Raw genomic sequence first — 20913 nt, 5'->3', positions numbered from 1 at the left:
GCACCATCACCTACAGAGGTTGTCCCAGCTGACTTATGGGGACCCTTCCAACCTGGCACTCTGCGGCACCAAAAAGTGCCTCCTGCACTTCTCGAGCCTGCCTGAGGCTCCCCCGGGGCTTTTCAGGCCACCCGGAGCAAGTGCCGCAGCAGGGACACTCCGCAGATGGCCGAGTGGAGCCCTCAGCTCCTGAGCTCTAATCTCTTTTGAGCTCTCCTCCGGGCTGTGCGTGGGGGGCAGAGGGGTTTCTGCTGCGCTGTGAATGTGTCTCAGTGGTGTTTCCTTTGTGCCCACCTCGCCGCCATGGCTCTGAAAGGCTTCATTGTCCCCTACCCGTCCCGGTTAGCCAGCAGCGATTTGCAGCGAGGGTTATTCATGGCCTGGGCTGCAAATGAATGTGGCCTTTGTGGAGCTGTCTGAGGGAGATGTGAAAGGGGCTTGTGTGCAGGGGCAGCCATTCCCCACTTGATGGGCCATGATAAATTGACTTAAAAATGTAAACAATAAAAGCAAGTGGCATAGCAGGAGCCAGGGCTGGCAGCGTGAGAATGGGGGAAGGAGATCATGCTCCAGGAGGAACCAGGTTGTGTCTTCCCTCTTGTTGGGACCTCTGAGAGCTACCAGGTTGTGTTCTCCCTCTTGCTGGGAACTCTGAGTGCAACCAGGTTGTGTTCTCCCTCTTGTTGGGAACTCTGAGAGCAACCAGGTTGTGTTCTCCCTCTTGTTGGGAACTCTGAGTGCAATCAGGTTGTGTTTTCTCCCCACTGCCCCAGGCCAGTTTGAGAGGTTCCACAGAGCTCCAAGGTAGAGGAGCTTCAGTCAGAGGAACTTTAAATGAGATTAAATTTCTTTGTATTTTGTCAGTTTCTTTCCCTGCCAAGTCACAGCTCCCTGAGTGCCCATGATGATGATGATGGTGATGATGATGATGGTTGGGTTCTCCATCTCCAGTAGCAAGGATCCCTCAGCTGCCATCCAGCCCTTAGCTCTGGTGCATTAGGACACAGCCCAGCTCCATCTACTCTTCCATGTCTGAAACCAAATCCTCCTGTGCTGCTCCTGAGGTTCCTGCTGTGCTTCACCAGCAGACAATGCAAATGCTGGGATTTTGGGAGGATCTTCTTGGAATTTGCCAGTGTCTGCTGGTCTGTGAGTGTCTGTAGGTCTGATCTGAGTTCTGAACACGCACAGCACAAGATTTCTGTTGTGTGAATCACTGCCCACTGCCTGCCTGCTGCAGAGGCCCTCCAGCACAGGAGTGGCCTTTGGGCAGGGTGTTTCAGGTGGATCTCATTGTTCCAGAGCCTTCTGAACCTCCACAGGTGCTGGAGTTTAGCCTTGGTGGGGAAGTGGAGACACCTGATCACTTTGCAAGGAAGGGAGAGAGCTTCTGCAGCTGGGAGGCTTCTGCTGATGAGGTAAAAAGGGAAGGTCTGGAAAAACGTCCCTCCAGGGTGGATGTTTAGCTTTGTGCTGTGCATGTGAGAGCTGAAGGAGCTCTGTGTGGTTGGATCAACGTTGCCAAGGCTCTGTGAGTACCTCCCAGCCCCCAAGGCCACCCAAAGGGTGCCCCTTGGCAGGCCCAGCACTTTTCCACTCTTACATCACCAGCTGTCATCTGAAATATTAGTATTTGTCTTGGGCTCTTGCAGCTGGAGGGGCTCCAGCTATTGTCACAGCTCTTGGTCTGAGAGAGCAGTTGTGGTGTGAGGGTTTTGTGTAGGAAAAGGAGGCTGAGGGCAGACCTCATTGTCTAGAAGGCTGAGAGCTTTGGGGCTGAGAGCCTGGAGAGGAGCAGTCCTAGAGGGGATCTGAGCAATGCTCAGCAAGAGCTAAAGGACCTGTGGGGGGCAAGAGGCTGGGGCCAGGCTCTGCTCAGTGGTGCCCAGGGACAGGACAAGGTTGGATGTTAGAAGAAACTTCCTCACTTCTCAAAGCCTGGCCCAGGCTGCCCAGGGAGGAGGTTGAATCCCCATCCCTGGAGGGGTTTCAGAGCCCCAGAGCCGTGGTGCCGAGGGCCATGGTTCAGCCCCAGCCTTGCTGGAGTCAGGTTCTGGATGTTCTAAGGGCTTCTGCAGCCTGCACGGTTCGGTGATTCCAAGCTGCGACCCAACCGCCCGGCGCCTCCTCGCGCTCATTAACGGGCACCTAATGAGCCTCCGCTCCGCGCTGATGAGCGGCCGCCGCGGGCAGGCTGCCCGAGCCCCGTGCCGCGGGGGGTGAGCGGCTCCGGGAGCAGGCAGAGCTCGAGGGGGCCGGGCTGGGGGCGGCACTTAGGGCCCGGTAACGGCAGCGGCGGAGCTGGGGCGGGGGGAGTCCTGCCGCCCGCCCGCCCCGTGTGGAGCCTGCGCGGAGCCGAGCCGGGCCATGGGCGGGCAGCGGTAAGCGGCTCGGCGGGAGCCATGCCGCCTCCCGAGCCCATGCCCGGCTACGGGCAGCTGCTCCGGCAGGGCTACGGCAGCGTGGCGGCGGCGGTGCGGGACTGCCGGGACTGCGGCTGGGAGCTGGCGAGCAGGACCTGGGCCGAGAACGCTCACCTGGGCTGGGCGGAGGTGCTGCTCTGCGGGCTCTGCGCCCTAGGCTGGACCCTGCTGCGTCGCGCCGCTGCCCGCAGGCTCTTTCGGGTCAGTCCGGACCGCCGGGGAGCGACTGGGGGGCGGGGGGAGGCACTGGGGGCGCTGGGACTGCGGGATGGGCACGGGAAGGCTCCGTGACCTCCCTCCGGGGCTGCCTGCCGCGGATCCGTTATACGGGAGGGCTGCTCGCTCCCAGCCGGGACTGCGTGCCGGGTGCCCTATTGTACAGGAGGGCTTCTCTCCGGCATCCCGGGGACCGCTGGGGTCATCTCCCCTACCCGGGGTGGCATCCTGGGGACCGTTAGGCTTCTCTCCCCCACCCGCGATCGCATCCCAGGCCCCGCTGCACGGCAGCGCTCGTTCCCCTTCCCCCGGGGCTGTGACGTGAGATTGTTTCCTTCTCCTTCCACTGGGGCTGCTGCATCCCGGAGGACCGAGCATCCCGGAGGACCGGGAGTGCTTCCCCGCCGCTCCCCGCCATGTTCCCGTAGCTGCATCCCGGCAGCGGCTGGGTTCGGCGTTTTCTCTTGCACGGGGGGAAGGAGCGGTCCCCATCTGTGTGCCACCCGTGGCTTGCATGCAAAATGTCCTTCTCTTTTTTCCCCCAACCCCCACCACGGTGCAGTGGCGGAGGGGGTGGCGTGGGGTTGGCTGCTGTACTGTGGTGCTGGGCTTGACCTTCTCCGGAGCATGGGGGGGGGTTCAGGGCTGCGAGCATCCGACCCTGGCAGCCTCCCACCGCCTCCGCCGGCCGCTGTCCCCCTCCCCGCTGATGCAGCAGATCGCCAGGGCCAGGCTGAGCAGGGTGTCTCCGTTTGGTTTCTGACTGTGAGAAGCGTTTGCCACGGAGAGAGACCTCCCCCTCCTGGCTCAGTCCCAGCTCGGGAGATTTCCCGCTGCTTTCCTATAGGGATGCTGTGCCCTGAGCTCTCCACTGGCCCTGGCAGGACCTGCAAGGCAGAAGCAACAGAGATGTGGGATTTGGGATCGGTCCTATGCTCCTTGGGACACGGCGATGACCTTTTTCCCACCTGCTCACGAGTATGGTGGCATCAGAGTGTGCACAGTTCCTCTAGGATGGGAAGAAATGGCCCCAAATTGCACGAGGAGAAGTTGAGGTTGAAGATGAGGAAAAATGTTTTTGCTGCAAGAGTGGTCAGGGCTTGGAACAGGCTGCCCGGGGAGGTGGTTGAGTCCCCATCCCTGGAGGGGTTCAAGAAACCTGTGGCCATGGCACTTGGGGATGTGGTTTGGTGGCCATGGCAGTGCTGGGTTGACTGCCTCAGACTGATAGGGGCTGGAAGGGACCTCTGGAGGTCATCAAGTCCAACCCCTCTGCTAGGGCAGGGTCACCCACAGCAGGTTGCACAAAATGGTGTCCAAGCAGGTTGGGAATGACTGCAGAGATGGAGACTCCACCAGCTCCCTGGGCAGCCCATGCTCCACCTCCCTCTAAGCAAAGATACTTGGACCTGATGATCCTGGAGAGCTTTTCCAACCTTACTGATTCCAGCTTTGCAGCCCTGTGGGAGCTGCTTCCTTCAGAGGCTGCTTCACAGGCTGAGGGCAGCTGCCTTGCATCCCATAATCTGGTTTTCAGGAGCCACTGCTCTCTATCTGCTGCTGAGCCTGGCTCTCCTTTTGCTGCCTTTACTTAATGCCAGGTGGGTCCTGACCTTGTGCAAGGTCCCAGTCCGAGTGCTCTGGAGCTGTTGGAAGCTGCTGAGGTGGTGTGGAGGGGGAGGATGTGCTGGGGCTGAACCTCTCCTTGTTACCTGCTGAGGGGCAGTGTTGGCTGTGGGTCACACGGGGCTGGGGGCAGCCCTGGGGCTGTGCTCACAAACTGGAGGTCATTTGCTTTGTGCTTCCCTTTCTCCTTGTGCAAGGCTCAGCTCTGCAGAGCCTGGGGGTTGGGGGGAAAAAAGCTCGTGCTGTGGAGGCCTCTTGGTGCCCTGGGAGGTGCTCAGCAGCAGTGCCAAGGTGTCCCTGGGAGAAATAGGTCACACTTGTAATGGCAGGAGAGGAGGGGGGAGGGGAGGTTGGGGCTGGTTCTTGTGGCTCCATCTGCATGAGTTGTAGTGAGGAGATGCTGAGTGAAGCTGCGATAGCATCAGCTTCCTCCCAGCTGGAGGCAGAGCCGCAGGGAGGGACAGCTCCGTGTGCGAGTTGGAAGAGGAGCAGGAGCTGAGCTCTGCTCTGCTGGAGCTGCTGTGGGAAGGGATGGAGATGGTGGCTCCAGACCCTCAGGTAACACTTAGGGAATCACTTTGCATTGCATGGCTCCAGTACAGGCAGCAGTGGAGAGTTGTCACTCAGGAGGAAAGTCAGGGAGGGTCGGGTCCTGTCTGCCCCTGGGAGGGTCGGGTCGGGGTCGGGTCCTGTCTGCCCCTGGGAGGGGAGGGTCGGGGTCGGGTCCTGTCTGCCCCTGGGAGGGGAGGGTCGGGGTCGGGTCCTGTCTGCCCTTGGGAGGGGAGGGTCCTGTCTGCCCCTGGGAGGAAGCTTCTCCCATGCTCAGTACTTCCCAACACAGACCCCAAGAGCATCCCCTCCGTGCTCCCTGCCGGAGCTGGACCACTCTTGGGGATAAAAAGGAACCTGCTCAGCATCCCCTGGATGCTGCCTCCCTGCTTGCTCTTTGCTAATAACAAATCTTGCTGCTGGGATTGTGCCTCTCTGCCTCTGAGGAGGAAGTGACTCTCACCACAAGGGCCTTGAAGCTGGGGGTTTGACGTGCACCGTGCTGAGCTCTGGCCATGACCACTCTTCCTGTGCTCCCTGCATGGCCCCAGTTCCACCCCTGGTGTGGGGAGCAGAGGAGCCAGGGGCTGCTCAGTCTCCTCTGGGCCCACAGCAGCAACACCTTTGTCACAAAAGATCTCACAGCTGGGTTGAAGGAGCAGCAGAGGTTGTGCCTGGTGTGGTTTTGAAGGTCTGGAGGTGTTGGGCTCCCAGCTGGTCCCACAGCTAGGTGGATGGTGGGTGTTAGATGTGGTTCTTCCATCAGCCACCTTCAAAAGTGAGGATCAAGCTGGTTCCATGCAGGAGTTCCCATCCCTGGGAGCCTTCTCAGTGCATCTGTGGCTGTTGTCCTGCTGCAGTGAGTGCCTGAGCTCCAGGAGTCTCTGAAAGCCACTGTCCTTGGTGTGTCCCCTGCCTGGGGAGCAGCTGCAGCCAGGCTCTGAGCAGTTTGATTAAAAAGCAGCAACCTGAGCATCTCTGCATTAGTGAAACATCCTGAGGGCAGCTGAGCCCAGCAGCACCCAGGCCAAGAGCCCCTGGAATGGGACCAGGCTTGGGGAAGTGCCTGGAGCTCAGCAAGCCCAGGCTGGCAGCCTCCTCTCCTGAGCAGGTCTTGAGAGTGAACTTGAAGAGATAAACCCCAGAGCATGTCTGGGTTCCTGCTCAAAGGTGATCCAGGATGGCTGTGCTCAGCTCAGGAGGACACCTGCAGCCCTAAAGGACTCTGACCCTTACCTGCTGTGGGGAGATGAAGTCCCCAGGCAAGCAAAGTCCTCTCTAAAAGCTGCCTCTGGGTCTGGTGCTGTCCACCAGGGACCACCTCTGTCCTTAGGCCCTGCAGTGGGTGAATGCTCCCTGCCTTGGGCCCTGGCAGCTTCCTTGTCTTGTGTCAGAGTTTGCAGGACACTGTGGTGCCCTCTGCGGGAGGCAGGGCTCTGGGTGGGTGATGGCCCAGGAGGGCTGGGGACAGCAAAGGTCCTTTGTGTCCCTTTCCCACACCCTTTACTGTTGTCCAAAGGTTTGTCCCCAAGCCCCAGCACTGGCTGGGTGACCTGAGGTGAGGGATTCTCACTGAGCCCCAAACCAGCCTCCCACCACAGCCTCTGCAGCGAGCAGAGGGCACAGACTGAGCCCAGGGGTGCTGAGGGCTCTGCCACTGGTTCCCAGTCCCACCCTGCCCTGGCCACTGTTTGAAGCACCAACCCTGGCAGCTCCAGGGCAGAAGGCCACAACAATGGTTCCTTTCTTCACCCAGGGAGTGAAGCTGTGTGGGGGCTGCCCTCCCTGTGCCAGCAGCTGGGCACCAGTTGGCTCCTCAGCCCCTGCAGTGCCCTGTGGGCAGCTCTGTCCTGGCTTCAGAGGAGCTCCTCTGTTGCCTTTCTGTCTTAGGGGCAAATTCTGCTGCTGGCAGAGAAACCAAGGCAGGATCATGGAATCCCAGACTGGTCTGGGTTGGAAGGGACCTTTGAGTTCATCCTAGTTCCAACCCCCTGTTCAGGGAGGTTGCTCAAGCCCCAGTCCAGCCTGGCTTTCAGCACCTCCAGGCTTGCAGCCTCCACAGCCTCTGTTCCAATGCCTCAGCACCTTCCCTGAGACAGAATTTCCTCCTCATGTCTCATCCCAATCCATCTTCCAGTCTGAAGCCAGTCTGAAGGTCACCTGGGTGCAGGTTGCTGGCTCCTGTTGAGCTTCTCCTCACCCAGCACCTTCAAGTTGTCCTCCTCAGGACTGTGTCCATTCTCTGCCCAGCCTGGGGCTGTGCTTGGGGTTGCCCTGTGGCAGGGAGCCATCAGGGTCTTGGTTTGGTGCTGCTGCCACAGAGCCTTTTTCTGCACCTTTAGCTGGCAAGGGTTGCCCAGAGCCTGGGGCAGCCTCTTCCCTGTGCCTTGGCTGCTGTGTGGGCAGAGAAACTGAGGCCAGTGCAGGGCTGGGGGAGCAGAGCTCTTCATGCCATGCTTGGTTCATTCTCTTTTTCTAGTGGGGCAGCCACCTCAGCCCTTGGTCCAGGTGCTCCAGGGATTCATTTCTTTGGGCTCAGAGGCCCTCCCTGGGCGTTTCCTCCTGCAGGCTTTTGTGCCCCAGCTCTGGTGAGCAGAGGGGGTGGTGGGTGGCAGCTAGCCCAGGAGCAGATGGATGGGGAGGGGATGTGGTCCCTTGGGGTGGGAAAGCTCTGTCCCAGCTCTGAGCAGGCACACTCTGTGCTGTGCCCCACGGGAGGGCCAGGAGCTGGTGGTGCTGGCCAGGTCCTGAGCTGGAGCTCTGCTTGCTCAGCATTCTCCTGAGCACTGAGCAAAGGCTGCTTCAGAGCTGCCAGTTCCTGGGCCAAGGACACTTGGTGCCAGCCACTCCTTTATGCCACTCTGGGAAACTCTTGGTGCCCAGCAGCCAGAGGCCAGGGACTTGGCCTCCTCCCTAGGCTGGGTAGGAGGGGGTGGCAGAGGCAATGGGTGTGGTCTGGGGACAGAAGTGCTCTGTGCCAAGCCTCCATTCATGCCCCATCGCTGCCCAGCTGCCAGCTTGCTGGGAGGATGTGGTGGGCTGGGTGCCACTGCTCTGCCCACCTGTAGGTTCAGGGCTCTGCCTGCCCTCTTCTGGTGCTGGGCCTGGGTCTGCTTTCTGCTGGCAGCATTGTCCTGCCCTGGAGCAGGGGCTGTGGGCAGCCACCCTTGCCATTGGCTTTCTCTTTCCAGCTCCCAGCTTCTCTCACCCCTGCTCTGCTCCTCCCACCCTCCCCCCTTCCCCTCCCCTGCTCCCTCCCCCTCCCCCCCCCCCCCCAAGGCTGTGGAGACACAGTCAGGTCCCTCCCACCCCTCCTTTGTGTGAGTGAATCAGCAGCTGCCTGGGAAGGTCTGCGTGGGGTTGAGGAGGAGGAGGGAGGAAGAGCTGGGTGCCCTTTAAGCAGAGCCCTGCTGCATCCTGTGCCAAGAGCCCTGGGCTCTGCCAGCCAGAGCTGCTCTGTCACCGCTAGCAACAGGCATCTCTGCGGGGTTGCCATGGCAACGGCAGCGGTGATGGGAGGACATCCCCCGCCTGGCGCACCTCCCATCCCCGGGGCAGGGCAGCCTCCTCCTGCCTGCTGTAGGCTGCTCCCAGCATCTCCTTGCCTTGTGCTGCCCTCTGCAAGCCGTCCAGGCTCTGGAGAGGCTTCCCCAGGGACATGAATTTGTCCTCCCAGCCCCCTGCATGGTGCTGATTCCCCTCCAGCCCTGTCCCATGTCTGCTCTAGAGCTTCTGCAGCACTCGGGGTACAGCCTGCAGCAGGCTGCCCAGAGAGGTTGTGGAGTCTCCTTCTCTGCAGAGCTTCCAACCCCCCCATGCCATTGTGCTCCTGGGCAAGCTGCTGTGGGTGCCCTGCTGGAGCAGGGGTTTGGGCTGGCTGAGCTCCAGAGGTCCCTTCCAAGCTCTCTCTGATGGTTCAGCCCCAGGCAGGGGGCTCTGTGCTGGGAAGTGGTGAACTTGTCCCCACATCTGAGCTGCTGCTGTGCTCCCCTCTCTGGTGGCACAAATAATTCATTGCCTTCTGGGCTCAGGGCTTTCTGTCTCTGCATTATTCATTCACCCCTCAAGCTTCCTCCTCTTTTTCCTCCTCTGGCTCCTGCTGGAAGAGGCCTTGGCAGCAGCCTGCTCCTGCTCTCCGTGGGGATGTGCCTGGGGCAGCCAGAGCCGGAGGGGACATGGGCAGCCTGGCAGAGCTCTGTGGGGCTGCTGCTCCCAGGGCTGGGCAGTGCTGGGAACCTCAGAACCTGGGACAAAGCGTTTTTAAGGCTGGGACAATGCTTGGAGCGGAGTCCTTTGAGAGTGTGATGCAGAGGGGGGGCCCGAAGCCAGCCTAGCCTCTGCCTGGGGACAGCTGGAGCCTTAATTTAGCCTCTGAGCATGGCGGAGCCGAGCGGCGGCTGCAGAAATGCTGACCTGGGGCAGGCTACAGTTACCCTGCAGGCATTTGGGCTTCATCTTCAGCTTGTCTGTTCTGGCCCTGGGGAGCTCCCAGCCGGGGGGGAATCTTTGGCTGTTATCTGGGCTGCAGGCAGGGATGACTCCCCCTAGACCCGCAGCAGCAGCGCCCAGCACTGAGCTCCCCCGCGGCCGGGGCAGGGCTGAGGCTGCTCTGCGGCTGGTGAGCAGAAGCAGAGGTGGTGCCTGGTGTCGCTCAGCTGCCGCGGGGGGAGGACAGCCAGGGCTGGGCTCCAGCTGAGCTGGGGGCATGGCTCTTGCTGCAGCTCATGGGCTGAAGGCTGGCAGCAGCTGCTCTGGGAGCTGTTTGGTGCTGGGGCTGTGCTGTGATCTCCAGGGTCTGGAGAGGAGGAGGAGGAGGCTGAGGGGAGAGCTCATTGCTCTCTACAGCTCCCTGAGAGGAGGCTGGAGCCAGGTGGGGATTGGTTTCCTCTCCCTAGGAGGGAGGAAATGGCCTCAAGTTGTGCCAGGGGAGGGTTAGTTGGAGATGAGGAACAATTTCTTTGCTGCAAGGGTGGTCAGGGATTGGCATAGGCTGCCCAGGGAGGTGGTGGAGTCCCCAGCCCTGGAGGGGTTCAAGAACTGCATGGCCCTGGCACCTGGGGCCATGGCTGGGTGGCTGTGGTGGGGTTGGGTTGATGTTGGACTGGGTGACCTCTGAGAGCTTTTCCCATCCCAGCAGCTCCTCCATTCTGTGATATTTCTCCTCTCTTCTTGCAGCCCTTTGGGGAGTGGTGCAATCTGCAGCCCAAAGATGCTGCCAAGATGCCTGAGAGTGCCTGGAAGCTGCTTTTCTACAGCTTATCCTGGTCCTATGGCATCTACCTGCTCTTCTTCACTGACTACCCCTTCTTCCACGACCCTCCCTCTGTCTTCTATGGTACAGTGAGAGGGGAGCATGGAGTGGGCTGTCAGGGCTTGTAGGGTGTCTGGGTTGGACAAGGGAATGGGAGCTGGGGCTGCTGGGGGGGTGGGCAGCAGGTGGGGATGATGCTGGGGGGGTGGGCAGCAGGTGGGGATGATGCTGGGGGGTGGGCAGCAGGTGGGGATGATGCTGGGGGGGTGGGCAGCAGGTGGGGATGATGCTGGGGGGTGGGCAGCAGGTGAGAATGATGCTGGGGGGTGGGCAGCAGGTGGGGATGCTGCTGTGGGGGTGCTGGGGGCAGTGCTGGGGCTGCTGCTCACTCCCTGCTCTTAGACCCACAGAATGCCTTAGGTTGGAAGAGGCCTTTGGAGGGTTTCTAGTCCTTGTCCTGCTGTCCCTCTGCGGCCAGTGGAGGCTCTGTGCTGGTGGCTCTGGGCTCACCCAGGTGTCTGTGTGCCCCCCAGGCTGGAAGAAGGGCATGGAAGTGCCCAGGGACATTGCCATTGCCTACCTGTTGCAGTGCAGCTTCTATGGCCACTCCATCTACGCCACAGCCTACATGGACACGTGGCGCAAGGACTCAGTGGTGATGCTGCTGCACCATGTGGTCACCTTGACCCTCATAGCCTCCTCTTATGCCTTCAGGTGAGGTCCCTGCCTGGGGCACTGCCCCCCCAGCCCCCCTCACCACCTGCCCCGGGGCACTGCTCCCCCGCCACCTGCCCTGGGCAGCCTCAGAGCCCAAGCTTGCAGCGGGTCGCTGGGGACTGTCCCCTGCCTCCCACAGCAACCCTCCTGCTCCTGAGCTGTCACCCAGGGCCAGAGCCACCTGCAGCTCCTCACCAGGCTGAGCTGTGCTAGGGCTGCCTGCCTGGATTATCCCAGGGGTCAGTCTGCTCCCAGCCTGATGCACTGTGGGGCTGGCTGCTCACATCCAAAGTGGATTTAGGGAAGAGTCAGACTGGATCTAAGGAATAAGTTTTTGATGCAGAGGGTGGTGAGAGCCTGGCCCAGGCTGCCCAGAGAGGTTGGTGCTGCCCCATGCCTGGCACCATCCCAGCTCAGGTTCTTTGGGGCTGTGAACAGCCTGCTCTGGTTGGGGATGTCCCTGCTGAGTGCTGGGGGGGTTGGACTGGATAAGCTTCAGAGGTTCCCTTCCCACCCAGCCCAGTCTGTGATCAGCTCAGCACCTCCCCCTCTGCTCTGCCCACCAGGTACCACAACGTGGGCATCCTGGTGCTGTTCCTGCACGACGTCAACGATGTGCAGCTGGAGTTCACCAAGCTCAATGTCTACTTCAAGCACCGGGGAGGGGTCTACCACCGCCTCAACGACATCATCTCCAACATTGGCTGCCTCACCTTCAGCATCAGCTGGTGAGCTGCTGCCAGCCTCCCCCCTCTCCCGGTGCCCCCGGGGTGCAGCCGGCTGGGTTTGTGTGCCTGGGAACCGGCACTAGAGCCTGACCCCATGCTGGGCTTGGAATCCTTCTGTAGTCACTTTGCTGTCTGTCACCACTGAAGTGCCTGTGAAGCCTCCCTGCAGCATGACAAACGACCCCGGGGAGGAGGGGCTGCTTCCATTCTCCCTCTCACTTGGTTTTAGCTGGAAGCTGCACTCTGGCATAAGGCAGCATGGGGCTGACCCAGATTCCAGCCTTGTTGCTCCTCCTGGGGCAAGGCAGGAGAGAAAAACCAAAGATGGAGAGCAGAGATGTGGAGCCTGCAGGCTGTCAGGCCTCATCTGTCCCTTTGTCCCCTCTCTGAGGAGAAGCAGAGGTGGCCACGAGCCCTCTGTGAGGGGGGGAGAGCAGCAAAGGGCTTTGGTGATCAGCCAGGGATGGACAGGACCAGGAGAACCTCCTAGCTCCATTCCTCTCCTGTCCCCCATCCAGCTGAGACCACCTGCAGTGTGGACCTGCCTCTGGGCCAGGCCTTTTCTGCCCATGGAGGTTCTGCTCTCCCTTCACAGCCCCCCCCAGGCTGAAATCCTCTCCAGCCTGACCTGCAGCCCAAGCAGGGGGAGCTGGCCCAGGGCTGGGTGGAGGCAGGAGGTTGTGTTGGGGGAAGCTCTGCTGGGTCTCAGCCTGTCCTGGGGTCCCTGGGGGCCATTAATCCCTCCCTGCCCCTCTCCCTGGCAGGTTCTGGTTCCGTCTCTACTGGTTCCCGCTCAAGGTGCTCTATGCCACCTGCCACTCCAGCCTGCAGCTGGTGCCTGACATCCCCTTCTACTTCTTCTTCAATGCCCTGCTGCTTGTGCTCACCCTGATGAACATCTACTGGTTCCTGGTGAGCAGGGGGGGCTCAGCAGCCCCCACAGTGGCTTCTCCCCCCTCTGCTGCCTGCCTGTCCTGGGGGCTGCAGGGTTGGAGGAGGCTCTGCAGGGCTTGGGGGATGGCTTGGAAAGGGAGTAGGGAAGTGCCTGGGGGGCTCCTCGGGGCTGGAATTCAGAGTGTCTCACACCCAGCGGTCATGGGGAGGGAATGACAGCAGCAGCTGGGGCAGGCTGGAGCTGGGTGTGGGTGGAAACTCCTCAGGCTCTGGGGAGAGGCTGCCCAGGGTGGAGCTGGGGAAGCTCAGCCTGGGCAGGGCAGCATCAGGTTCACCACGGGATGATGATCCCATCATGGGATGGGGTCGGTGAAGGTGGGGGTAGGAGGGGCATCCCCACTGCTGCAGGGGGTTGAGGACAGCAGAGGAAGGTGCTGGGAGCCTGGCTGCAGCCCCTGGCTGATGCTGTCTGTGCCCTGCAGTACATCATCCTCTTCGTGGCCAAGGTGCTGCTGGGGCAGATGCAGGAGGTGACAGACGTCCGAGAGTACGATGTGGAGGAGAGCAGGAAGAGAGAGGCTGAGCTGCAGCTGCCCTCTGCCCTGAAAGAAGGGTAGGTGGGCAGGGGGGGATGCCTGGGCAGCATCTGGAGCCTCTGTCCAAGGGTTTGCAACTGGGCTAGGAGGCAGAGGAGCAGGAGACCTTGATACAGAGTGCAAAGCACTGCTGCAGGAAGCAGGGAGGACTTTGTCCATGCCCAGGCTTGGCTGGGGCTGTCCATCCATCTTTGTCCTCTGAAGTCTTCCCCTGCTCACCACACAGGCAGAGAAGGCACCTTCAGAGGTCATCTTGTCCAGCCCCCTGCAGCAGCAGGGCCACCCCCAGCTAGATGAGGTTGCTCAGAGCAAGGACTTAGGACCTTGCTTGAGGCATCTCCATGTGATGAGCACAAAGCCCGGGTTGATGCTGGACCCCCCAGAGCAGGTCTGGCTCCCTGGGGACAAGTTGTGTGAGCTTGGCAAGCCAGGGCTGACCTCAGCAGTGCTTGGGGAAAGGAAGGGGGAGAGGCAGAGCCCAGAGCTGACCTCTGCTGTGCTCTCCCCTGCAGGATGCACCTGAAGAATGGACTGGTGAAGGACAAGAGGCTATAAGGGACCTGGAGCTGCTGTGGCCTGGGCAGCCTGGCTGGATCTGGGGACTGACCCAGGGCCCTGTGCTCAAACCCAGAGAGCCAAAGGCACCAGGAGGACTCCACCCCTGCCCCCCTTCAGCCCCTGCCCAGAGCTGGGGCAGAGACCTCCCTGGTAGGGCCAGGCCCCTCCTGGGGCTTGCCTGTGTCCAGATGCCAGCTGCTGCTGCTGTGCTTCCTGCAGCCAGCCCCTGCTGGGGCAGCTGAGAGGCTGTGGTGGCTTTGCTGGGCCAGGCAGGATTTGGAGCTGGCCTTAGGCCCCCTGATGTTTGTTCTGCCACTGCATCCCTCGGTGATTTCTCTTCTCTTCGTTGTTGGACCCTCCCACCGACCCCTCCTCAGCAGCCACTGAACGGTTCTGAGCCCCAGCATTAAACTGGAGAGGGAAATGTCTTCTCTGTTGGCATCACCACCCCAGAGAGGAGCCCAAAGCTGCCAAGCAGGGACTGGGGAGGTGATGCCCTGCACCTCTGAGCCTCCCCCCTCAGGAGGGGTCTACCGCCGTGAAGCTGCCCTCGTGCCTGGAGCCCCAGCACTGGAGTCCTGCAGCTTTATTCCAGCTCCTGTCCTGCAGGATGGGGGTCAGGAGATTCAATTTGCTGGAAAAGCCTCTGCAAGTCCTCAAGTTGCTCCACAACCCAGGCCCCAGGGTCCCCTGCTGAGGGGTCTCTGGATGTCACCCAACCTGCTCAAGTCAAGAATGGTTCCTGCTCCTCCTCTTGGTTTTCCAGGCAGCAGCAGCCCTGAGCCCTGCAGGGTCCCGAGGCTGGGTTGGGAATCCCTGACCCCAGACACAGCCTGTCCCAGGGCAGGACCCCTCCAGCTTCTGTGTGCTCCCAGGGCAGCAGAGCTCCCTCCCAGCCCAGGACTGGAGGTGCTGGGGGTGGGATTCAGGGCAGCAATGCTGGGGGGGTCACTGCTGCTTTGTTGTGCTTGGTCTCTGGTGTGGACTGGACTCCAGGCTCCTGTGAGCCACAGGGAAAGTTCCTCAGTGAAAGAGAGCAAAATGTGCCCTGGGCTGAGGGCAGCTGGCCCAGGCTGTGGTGGGACCTCCTGGCTCACCCAGCAGGGCTTTGGGGGGCAGCAGCTGTCCCCTGCAGGGCTTCCAAAGGCTCCAGCTGCTCTGTGCAGGGTCTCAGGGGTGCAGCTCAGTGCTTTGCTTCTTTGGCTTTCAAGCAGGAGGCTTGAAGGAAGGTGGAGATGAAGGGAAGCAATGTCCCAGGCCTCTTTCTGCTCAGTCAGAGCAGAGCTGGGGCAGTGATGGTGCCAAGCTGGGGGCATGGCAGTGCCCAGGCAGTGTGTGGATGGACAATGCTCTAGCTCGGGCTTGGTCTGGCTTCAGTGTCTGGGGGTGTGGTGGATGCTGGCCCTGGGGCTGTGTGTTGTGGGCAGGGCTGTGTGTGATGGTTTGGAGCTGGAAGTTGATGGCCTGAAGATGGAGGTGTTGGAGGCTGTGATTGAACAAAGGGATTTGGGAGGAAGGAACAAGAGGAGACTCAGATCTGCTCCCCCCCGGGCCTGGGGGGGATGTGTGCAGGGGGTGGCAGCAGTGCTCGGCTTGCTGGCAGCTGTGTGGGGAAGAGCAACTTCTTCCCTGCCACCAAGGACTCTGTGGTTGGGCCTGGGTGGTGTGGAGATGCAAGAGAGGCTGCAGGAGCCCTGGGGGAGGAGGGCAGCTGCCCTCTGGCCACGCAGCCTGAAAGGGTTAACAGGTCCCGGGGAGCCTGTTGGGGCCGTTCGCACCCTCTGCCCAATCCCGGGAATCCCTCGGTGCTAATTGACCACTAACCGGATCAAAGGCTCCAATCAGGCCATCAACACCCCCCCCGGCCCCGGCTCCCCAGCCCAGGCTGCTCTTTGTCTGCAGCAGCGGAGGGGCAATGTGGCTGCTCCCCAGCTTCAGAGCTGCCCTCGCCTGGGCTCTGCTCAGCCTGGTCCTGGGCACGGAGCTGAGCCTGCAGGAGAGTTTGCTCCTGAAGTCCTTGGGTCTGAGCGCCAAGCCCAGCCCCAAAGCACCCATTCCTGTGCCCTCGGTGCTCTGGAAGATCTTCCAGCAGAGAAGGACACTGCCTGCGGCAGACCGAGCCCCGAGGGACGGCTGCAGGGTGGAGGAGTTCAATGTCCCCGGGAACATCATCCGAGTCTTCGCCGACCGAGGTACAGAAACCCCCCGGCCGGGGTCCTGCCCTTTGGAAGCTCCTCTGGTCCCTGGGCTGGGACACTTTGCTCCAAGTCCTTCCTTCGCAGGCTCTTGAGTGTAGGCAGGAGAGGCTGGGGGAGGACAGGGCCAGGACTGGTCTGCAGGAGAGGTCACTGCTGGGTGTCAGCTTTGGTCCCTCCGGGGACCTCTGGTCACTTAGAAGGGAGGCAGCAGAGGCAGCAGTGATGGTGTGGAGCTGTGCAGGGCTCTGCTGGAGTCGCCTCATGCAGTCCTGAGGTGCTGGTTTGATCCCAGTGACTGACTTGGCCTCTGGAGGTGGCTCCTGGGTCTGTGGGTGCAGCACCCAGCTTTGGGTGGGCAGGGGTCGGCTGCTTGGCCGTTTGGCTGTGTCCCCCCCTCCTCCTTTCTGTCCTCTGCCTGACCATATGGCAGCTCTGGAGCTGCCTGAGGTCCCTCGGAGCTGTTCTCAGCTACTTGAAACTGTTTGGTCGATGTCCTCTCGGTCTGGAGACCACACGGAGCTGGTTCCTGCAGGATCTCATTCCTTTGTGTTTCCAGGTTTCTGATGGGAACCTCGGGCTGGCTAAAGCAGGCAGCTGCTGCTCTTCGCCCTCCATCTCTGTCCTGGGGCAGATGTCCCCAGCTGGGGTAAAAGAATGCCCCAAAGTGTGAAATAGGATCCATAGGAGATGCTGGCAGGGGCTTTGGCATCCCAGTGCCACAGGCTGGAGCCCAGGCTCACATTTGTGCCCCCAGCCCCTCCTGAAGGCCATTGCCATGGGGCTGGCAACCCTCACTGCAGCTTTCTCACCTTTGATCCACCACCAGAGGGGTGCTTGGCTGCCCCCTGGGCCAACCCCAGCTTCCTCTTGCTGTGCAGCCAGATGGGAGCCTTGGGAGGTTTGATCCTGCTCAGCCGGCAGGGCTCAGCCATGGTCACCATCACCACCACCTCTGTCTCTCCTTTGTCAGGCCATTTCCTGCATCAGGGGCAGCCCCAGGGCTTGCTGTGTCTGCAGAAGCTTCTCTACTTCAACCTCTCGGTGCTGGCAGAGGACGAGCTGCTGACCATGGCCCGGCTGGAGGTCAGGTTCAGCCACAGCTCCTATCAGCCCTCCGGCCAGGGGCAGCTCTTCGAGCTGAGGCTCTACCGGAGCTCGCAGCTGGCTCTGCAGGGGACGTCCCCCCAGGGGCACAGCCGGAAGCTGCTGCTGGAGCAATCCTTCGCCCAGCTGCACAAATCTCTGCTCTTCAACCTCAGCACAGTGGCAAAGGACTGGAGAAGCTTTGGCAGGAACCTGGGCTTGGTCCTGGAGATCTCTGTGAGCAGCAGCGAGGATCCAGTGGCTCTGGCGAGCAGGGGGCTGCAGAGCCCTTGTGGCAGCATCAGCTCCTTCCTGGACACCTCTCTGCTGGTGGTGAGCCTCAGCCCACAGCAGTGCAAGGCCTCCAGGAGCAAGAGGAGCGCCCAGTACCCTCCAGGCACTGGCAGTGCCCTCTGCAAGCCTCGGCGCCTCTACATCAGCTTCAGCGACGTGGGCTGGGAGAATTGGATCATCGCCCCCCAGGGCTACCTGGCCAACTACTGCCTGGGTCAGTGCCCCTTCCCCCTGACAGCAGAGCTCAACAGCACCAACCATGCCATCCTGCAGACCATGGTGCACTCCCTGGACCCCGAGGGCACCCCCCAGCCCTGCTGCGTGCCCGTCCGGCTCTCCCCCATCTCCATCCTCTACTATGACAACAGTGACAATGTGGTGCTGAGGCACTACGAGGACATGGTGGTGGATGAGTGTGGCTGCAGGTAGCAGGGCCCTGCTCCTGGCCCCTGCTGGAGCCGGGCTGAGGGTCTGCTCCCTCGGTGCTGCTCCTCAGGGAGGTTCCTGGTGGGGTCTGGACTGGTGGAGCTCTCGCCTGGGCTGTCCTCTCTCCACACACAGCCCCTGGGAGCAGGTCGGGCAGGAAGGGGTCGTTCCTGGAGCTGGGGGATGGTGCTCAGCCCTCCAAGCAGCCCTGGGGTCATGACCATGCCTGGTGCTGGGTGTCCATTCCCTCCTCCACGGGCAGTGGCGGCACCAGGCTGTGAACCCCAGCCCCTGCTTGTGCTTGGCTGAGCTGCTGCTGCTTTTTGGCTTTTTTTTTAGGTTTCTCAGTGTTAAGAAATTATTTTTAGTTTTTTTGTTTTTGTTTTTGTTTTTTTTTTACTTTGGTGCTGGGGGCTCCTCAGTGCCCTGAGACAGGGGGTGGCAGTGCCAGGAAGGAGGGGAGGTGATGGCTTTGGTCCTGCTGCAGGAGGTGCTGCAGCTCCCTATGACCAAGTCCCTTCCTGCAGGAGCAGCTCAGGGCTGAGCTGTGGCTGGCAGGGGGTGGATTGAGGATGGTGGTGGCCCAGAGGTGCTGGGGGTGGCACTGGGAGGAGACTGCTGCTGGTGAGAGCTGGCTTTTGTCTGGGCAAAGCAGGAGGCTGTGGCGCCCTGGTGCAGAGGTGGGCACAGGCTGGGGCAGTGGAGTCCCTCCAGGCCCCTGTGATCAGTCATTAATTGCCCTCATTAGCAAAGTGATGAGCAGGGAGGGAGGAGTCCCTGCAGGAGCAGCCTGAGCCAGGGCTGGAGCCAGATGGCAGCCAAGCATCAGCCACCAGCAGCACAGGCACAGCCCTGCCAAGGCAGCACCAGGGGCACCTGGGGTGCATTTTAGGGTGGATTTGGGTTTATTTTGGTTATTTGTTGGAGTTTTTTTGGGTGGCTGTGGAGCCCAGCAGCAGGGCCAGGCTCTTGCCCAGTGCTTGGCCCTGCCTCATCTGGGCAATGGTGACACCAAGGGGGTTGCTGCTTTGCTTCACAGGGGCTGTGCCAGCTCCTGTGCCACCCACCCACCGTGGGCATGGCCCTGGGCTGGAGTCTAGCACCAGCACCCCTCAGGTGAGGCTTTCCTGACACCCCAGCAGTTCTGGCTTTGCTTTTTGGGGGGGACAGAGAAGGACTCTGAGCTAGACTCGATTTTGCCTTCCCCCCACCCTCTGCTGTGTTCTCCAAGGGCTGATGAAGTGCCCAGGCTCAGCTGAGCTTCCTCCCTGCAGGGAGGCACTGAAGGTTTGACCACTGGTGGGCTCCTGTCCCCTCTGGCAGCTTTTGCTGACTCCCCCTGAGCCATGCAGAGCTGGAGCAGCTCCTGGTCCTTTGTCACATCCAAATGTTCCCAGCAGGGCTCCAGGCAGAGCAGCTCTGCTCCAGCAGCTCAACAGGAGCTGAAGCCAGGCTCAGGGTAGGATTAAGGCAACCAGGAGCCCTTTCTGGCCACTTTCACCTGGGCAGGAGCAGAGAACCTTGAGGTGCTGTGGGGTCTGTACAGGTGCTGGGACAGCCCAGAGGCCTCAGCTCAGCCAAACTCCTCACCTGCTGCTCCAGCATGATGGAGGGACCTGCCCCCATCCACCACCCTGTCCCAGCACTGGGGGCTACAGCACTGTCCAAGCATGGGGACAGGAGCTGGGAGGAGCTCTGAGACTCAGGCTGGTGGCAGGCCAGCAGAGCCCCAGGAGCAGGCCAAGCCTTGCTGAGCTGGGGGCAGGTAAAAGCCATTTTCATCCTCCCAGGAGAGGGAAGAGCTCCAGGCTGGACTGGTCATCCCCTGCACTCCTGTGTGGGCACAGAGCAGTCCCCTTTGAGCCAGAGAAGAGGAGCAGGGCAGCTGAGATCCTCCCACCCCTGTGCGCCACCCCCCCCCTCCCTACTTTGGTACCAATCTGTGTTGGGAAAAAAAAAAAAAAAACAAACCCAAGAATAATAAAGTTGAAGTTTGTAGAATCAGACTAAGCTTTAATGAAGGGTGCATGGTCATTGACCAGTGAGGGGCCACCTCGAATGCAAGAGCTGTTACTCATACTTTATTGATGACAAACAGGTCCAAAACAAAAACTTGGAGACAACAAAAAAAAAAGAAAAAACAAAACAAGGAAAAAAAATGAGAAGAACTAAATCAGAACAGAGTCAGCAGCCTGCTAGCACTGATGGCTGGGGTTGGGGAACTGCTACAAAGGAAAAAAAGCCAGCAGGAAGCAGAGGCAAAGCATTGCCAGCCCTGAAATCAAGGGGGGAGGGCAGGGCAGGGGTGGGGGCACTCCTGGATTGCATTGCACAGAGGGTTACAGCTCAGAGCCAGCAGGAGGCGAAGCAGCTACCTAGGGAAGGCAAACAAAGGAAAGCCCTTCGGCAATGGTAATAAATTAAAGGCCCTCTGAGGAAGGAAGGTGGCCTGGCTCCATCCTTTCACATCTTGAAGTCTAAGCTCTGGAGGCTTTGTTGGTTTGGTTGTTACATGAGAAAAGAACGGATGGGGGGTGGGGGGTGTTCATCTCTGGGAAAGAAGAAGTTTCTCTTGCAGTTCTCAAACTACATTGGACTGAACCAAAGTGGCGAACAGCTGCCAGCTACTCAGGGGCTGGGGGCTGCTACCCCAGGGCTGCACCGGGGCAGAGACACTCCTGGAAGTACAGCAGACAGGGGGGGCAGGAGGGCAACACTCTACAGGAAGGACAGGAATGGAGGGGCTGCCCCTCCAGCTACAAAAAGTGGGGTGTACATCAGTTAAGTACATTCATCTGAGAGGTATTTTGAGTTCCCCCCTCCCCCCCAAAAAAAGCCTAGAAACACTTGGAGCCCTTTGAGTACAAAGCTGATTGGATCCCACCTTGCACCCCCCCGGAGCCCTCTGCTGCTCGGTGCCAATGGGGGCGTCGAGGCTGCTCTGAGGGTTGGGGGCTGCAGGAATCCTCAGCTCTCTGCACTGCTGCACTGCTCCTAGAAAGGTTTAGACAAAGAAAATGCTCCCAGTGCTCCCCAAGGGCTGGGTGCAGACGTGGGTACCACTCAGAAGCTGGATGGCTTCTCGGTGCTGCTCTCAGCTCTGACTCCCAGCCAGCAGCCTTGGCACAGCCCTGTGCCCACCCCCTGCCACACGGGCTCTGGGTTTGGTTCTCCACGCCTGGATTCCTCCAGAAGAAGCCACACCAAATCCTAACCCCTTAGCTCCACTTATCCCCAGCTACAAGAGGCCACCTTCCACCACCTGCCTGCTTCGTCCACGTCTCCAACCTGCTCCCAGCGTCAACTCTTCACACCCCGAACAACGCTCAGGATCCGCCCCTGGCAAGCAGGTGC

The 20913-nt window shown here is 60.6% G+C and overlaps 2 protein-coding genes across 2 annotated transcripts; both read left to right on the top strand.

Annotated features, from left to right (window-relative positions):
• The first annotated feature begins 2402 nt into the window (after positions 1-2402).
• On the top strand, positions 2403-13555 carry CERS1 (ceramide synthase 1). Its single transcript, XM_054396296.1, has 7 exons — positions 2403-2624; positions 9990-10149; positions 10599-10779; positions 11349-11510; positions 12275-12422; positions 12887-13017; positions 13513-13555. Exons 1-7 carry the CDS (start codon positions 2403-2405, stop codon positions 13553-13555), a joined length of 1047 nt encoding a protein of 348 aa, XP_054252271.1.
• Positions 13556-15473: 1918 nt separating this feature from the next.
• Positions 15474-17562, top strand: GDF1 (growth differentiation factor 1). The gene is made up of 2 exons (XM_054396058.1): positions 15474-15750; positions 16727-17562. The coding sequence occupies exons 1-2, from the start codon at positions 15474-15476 to the stop codon at positions 17560-17562; spliced, it is 1113 nt and encodes a 370-aa protein (XP_054252033.1).
• Positions 17563-20913: the final 3351 nt, after the last annotated feature.

The sequence above is a fragment of the Indicator indicator genome, chromosome 36 (genome assembly GCF_027791375.1).
Source record: "Indicator indicator isolate 239-I01 chromosome 36, UM_Iind_1.1, whole genome shotgun sequence".
Lineage (NCBI taxonomy): Eukaryota > Metazoa > Chordata > Aves > Piciformes > Indicatoridae > Indicator > Indicator indicator.
Note: the sequence above shows the minus strand (reverse complement) of the source record. Positions and strands in the feature narration are given on the sequence as shown.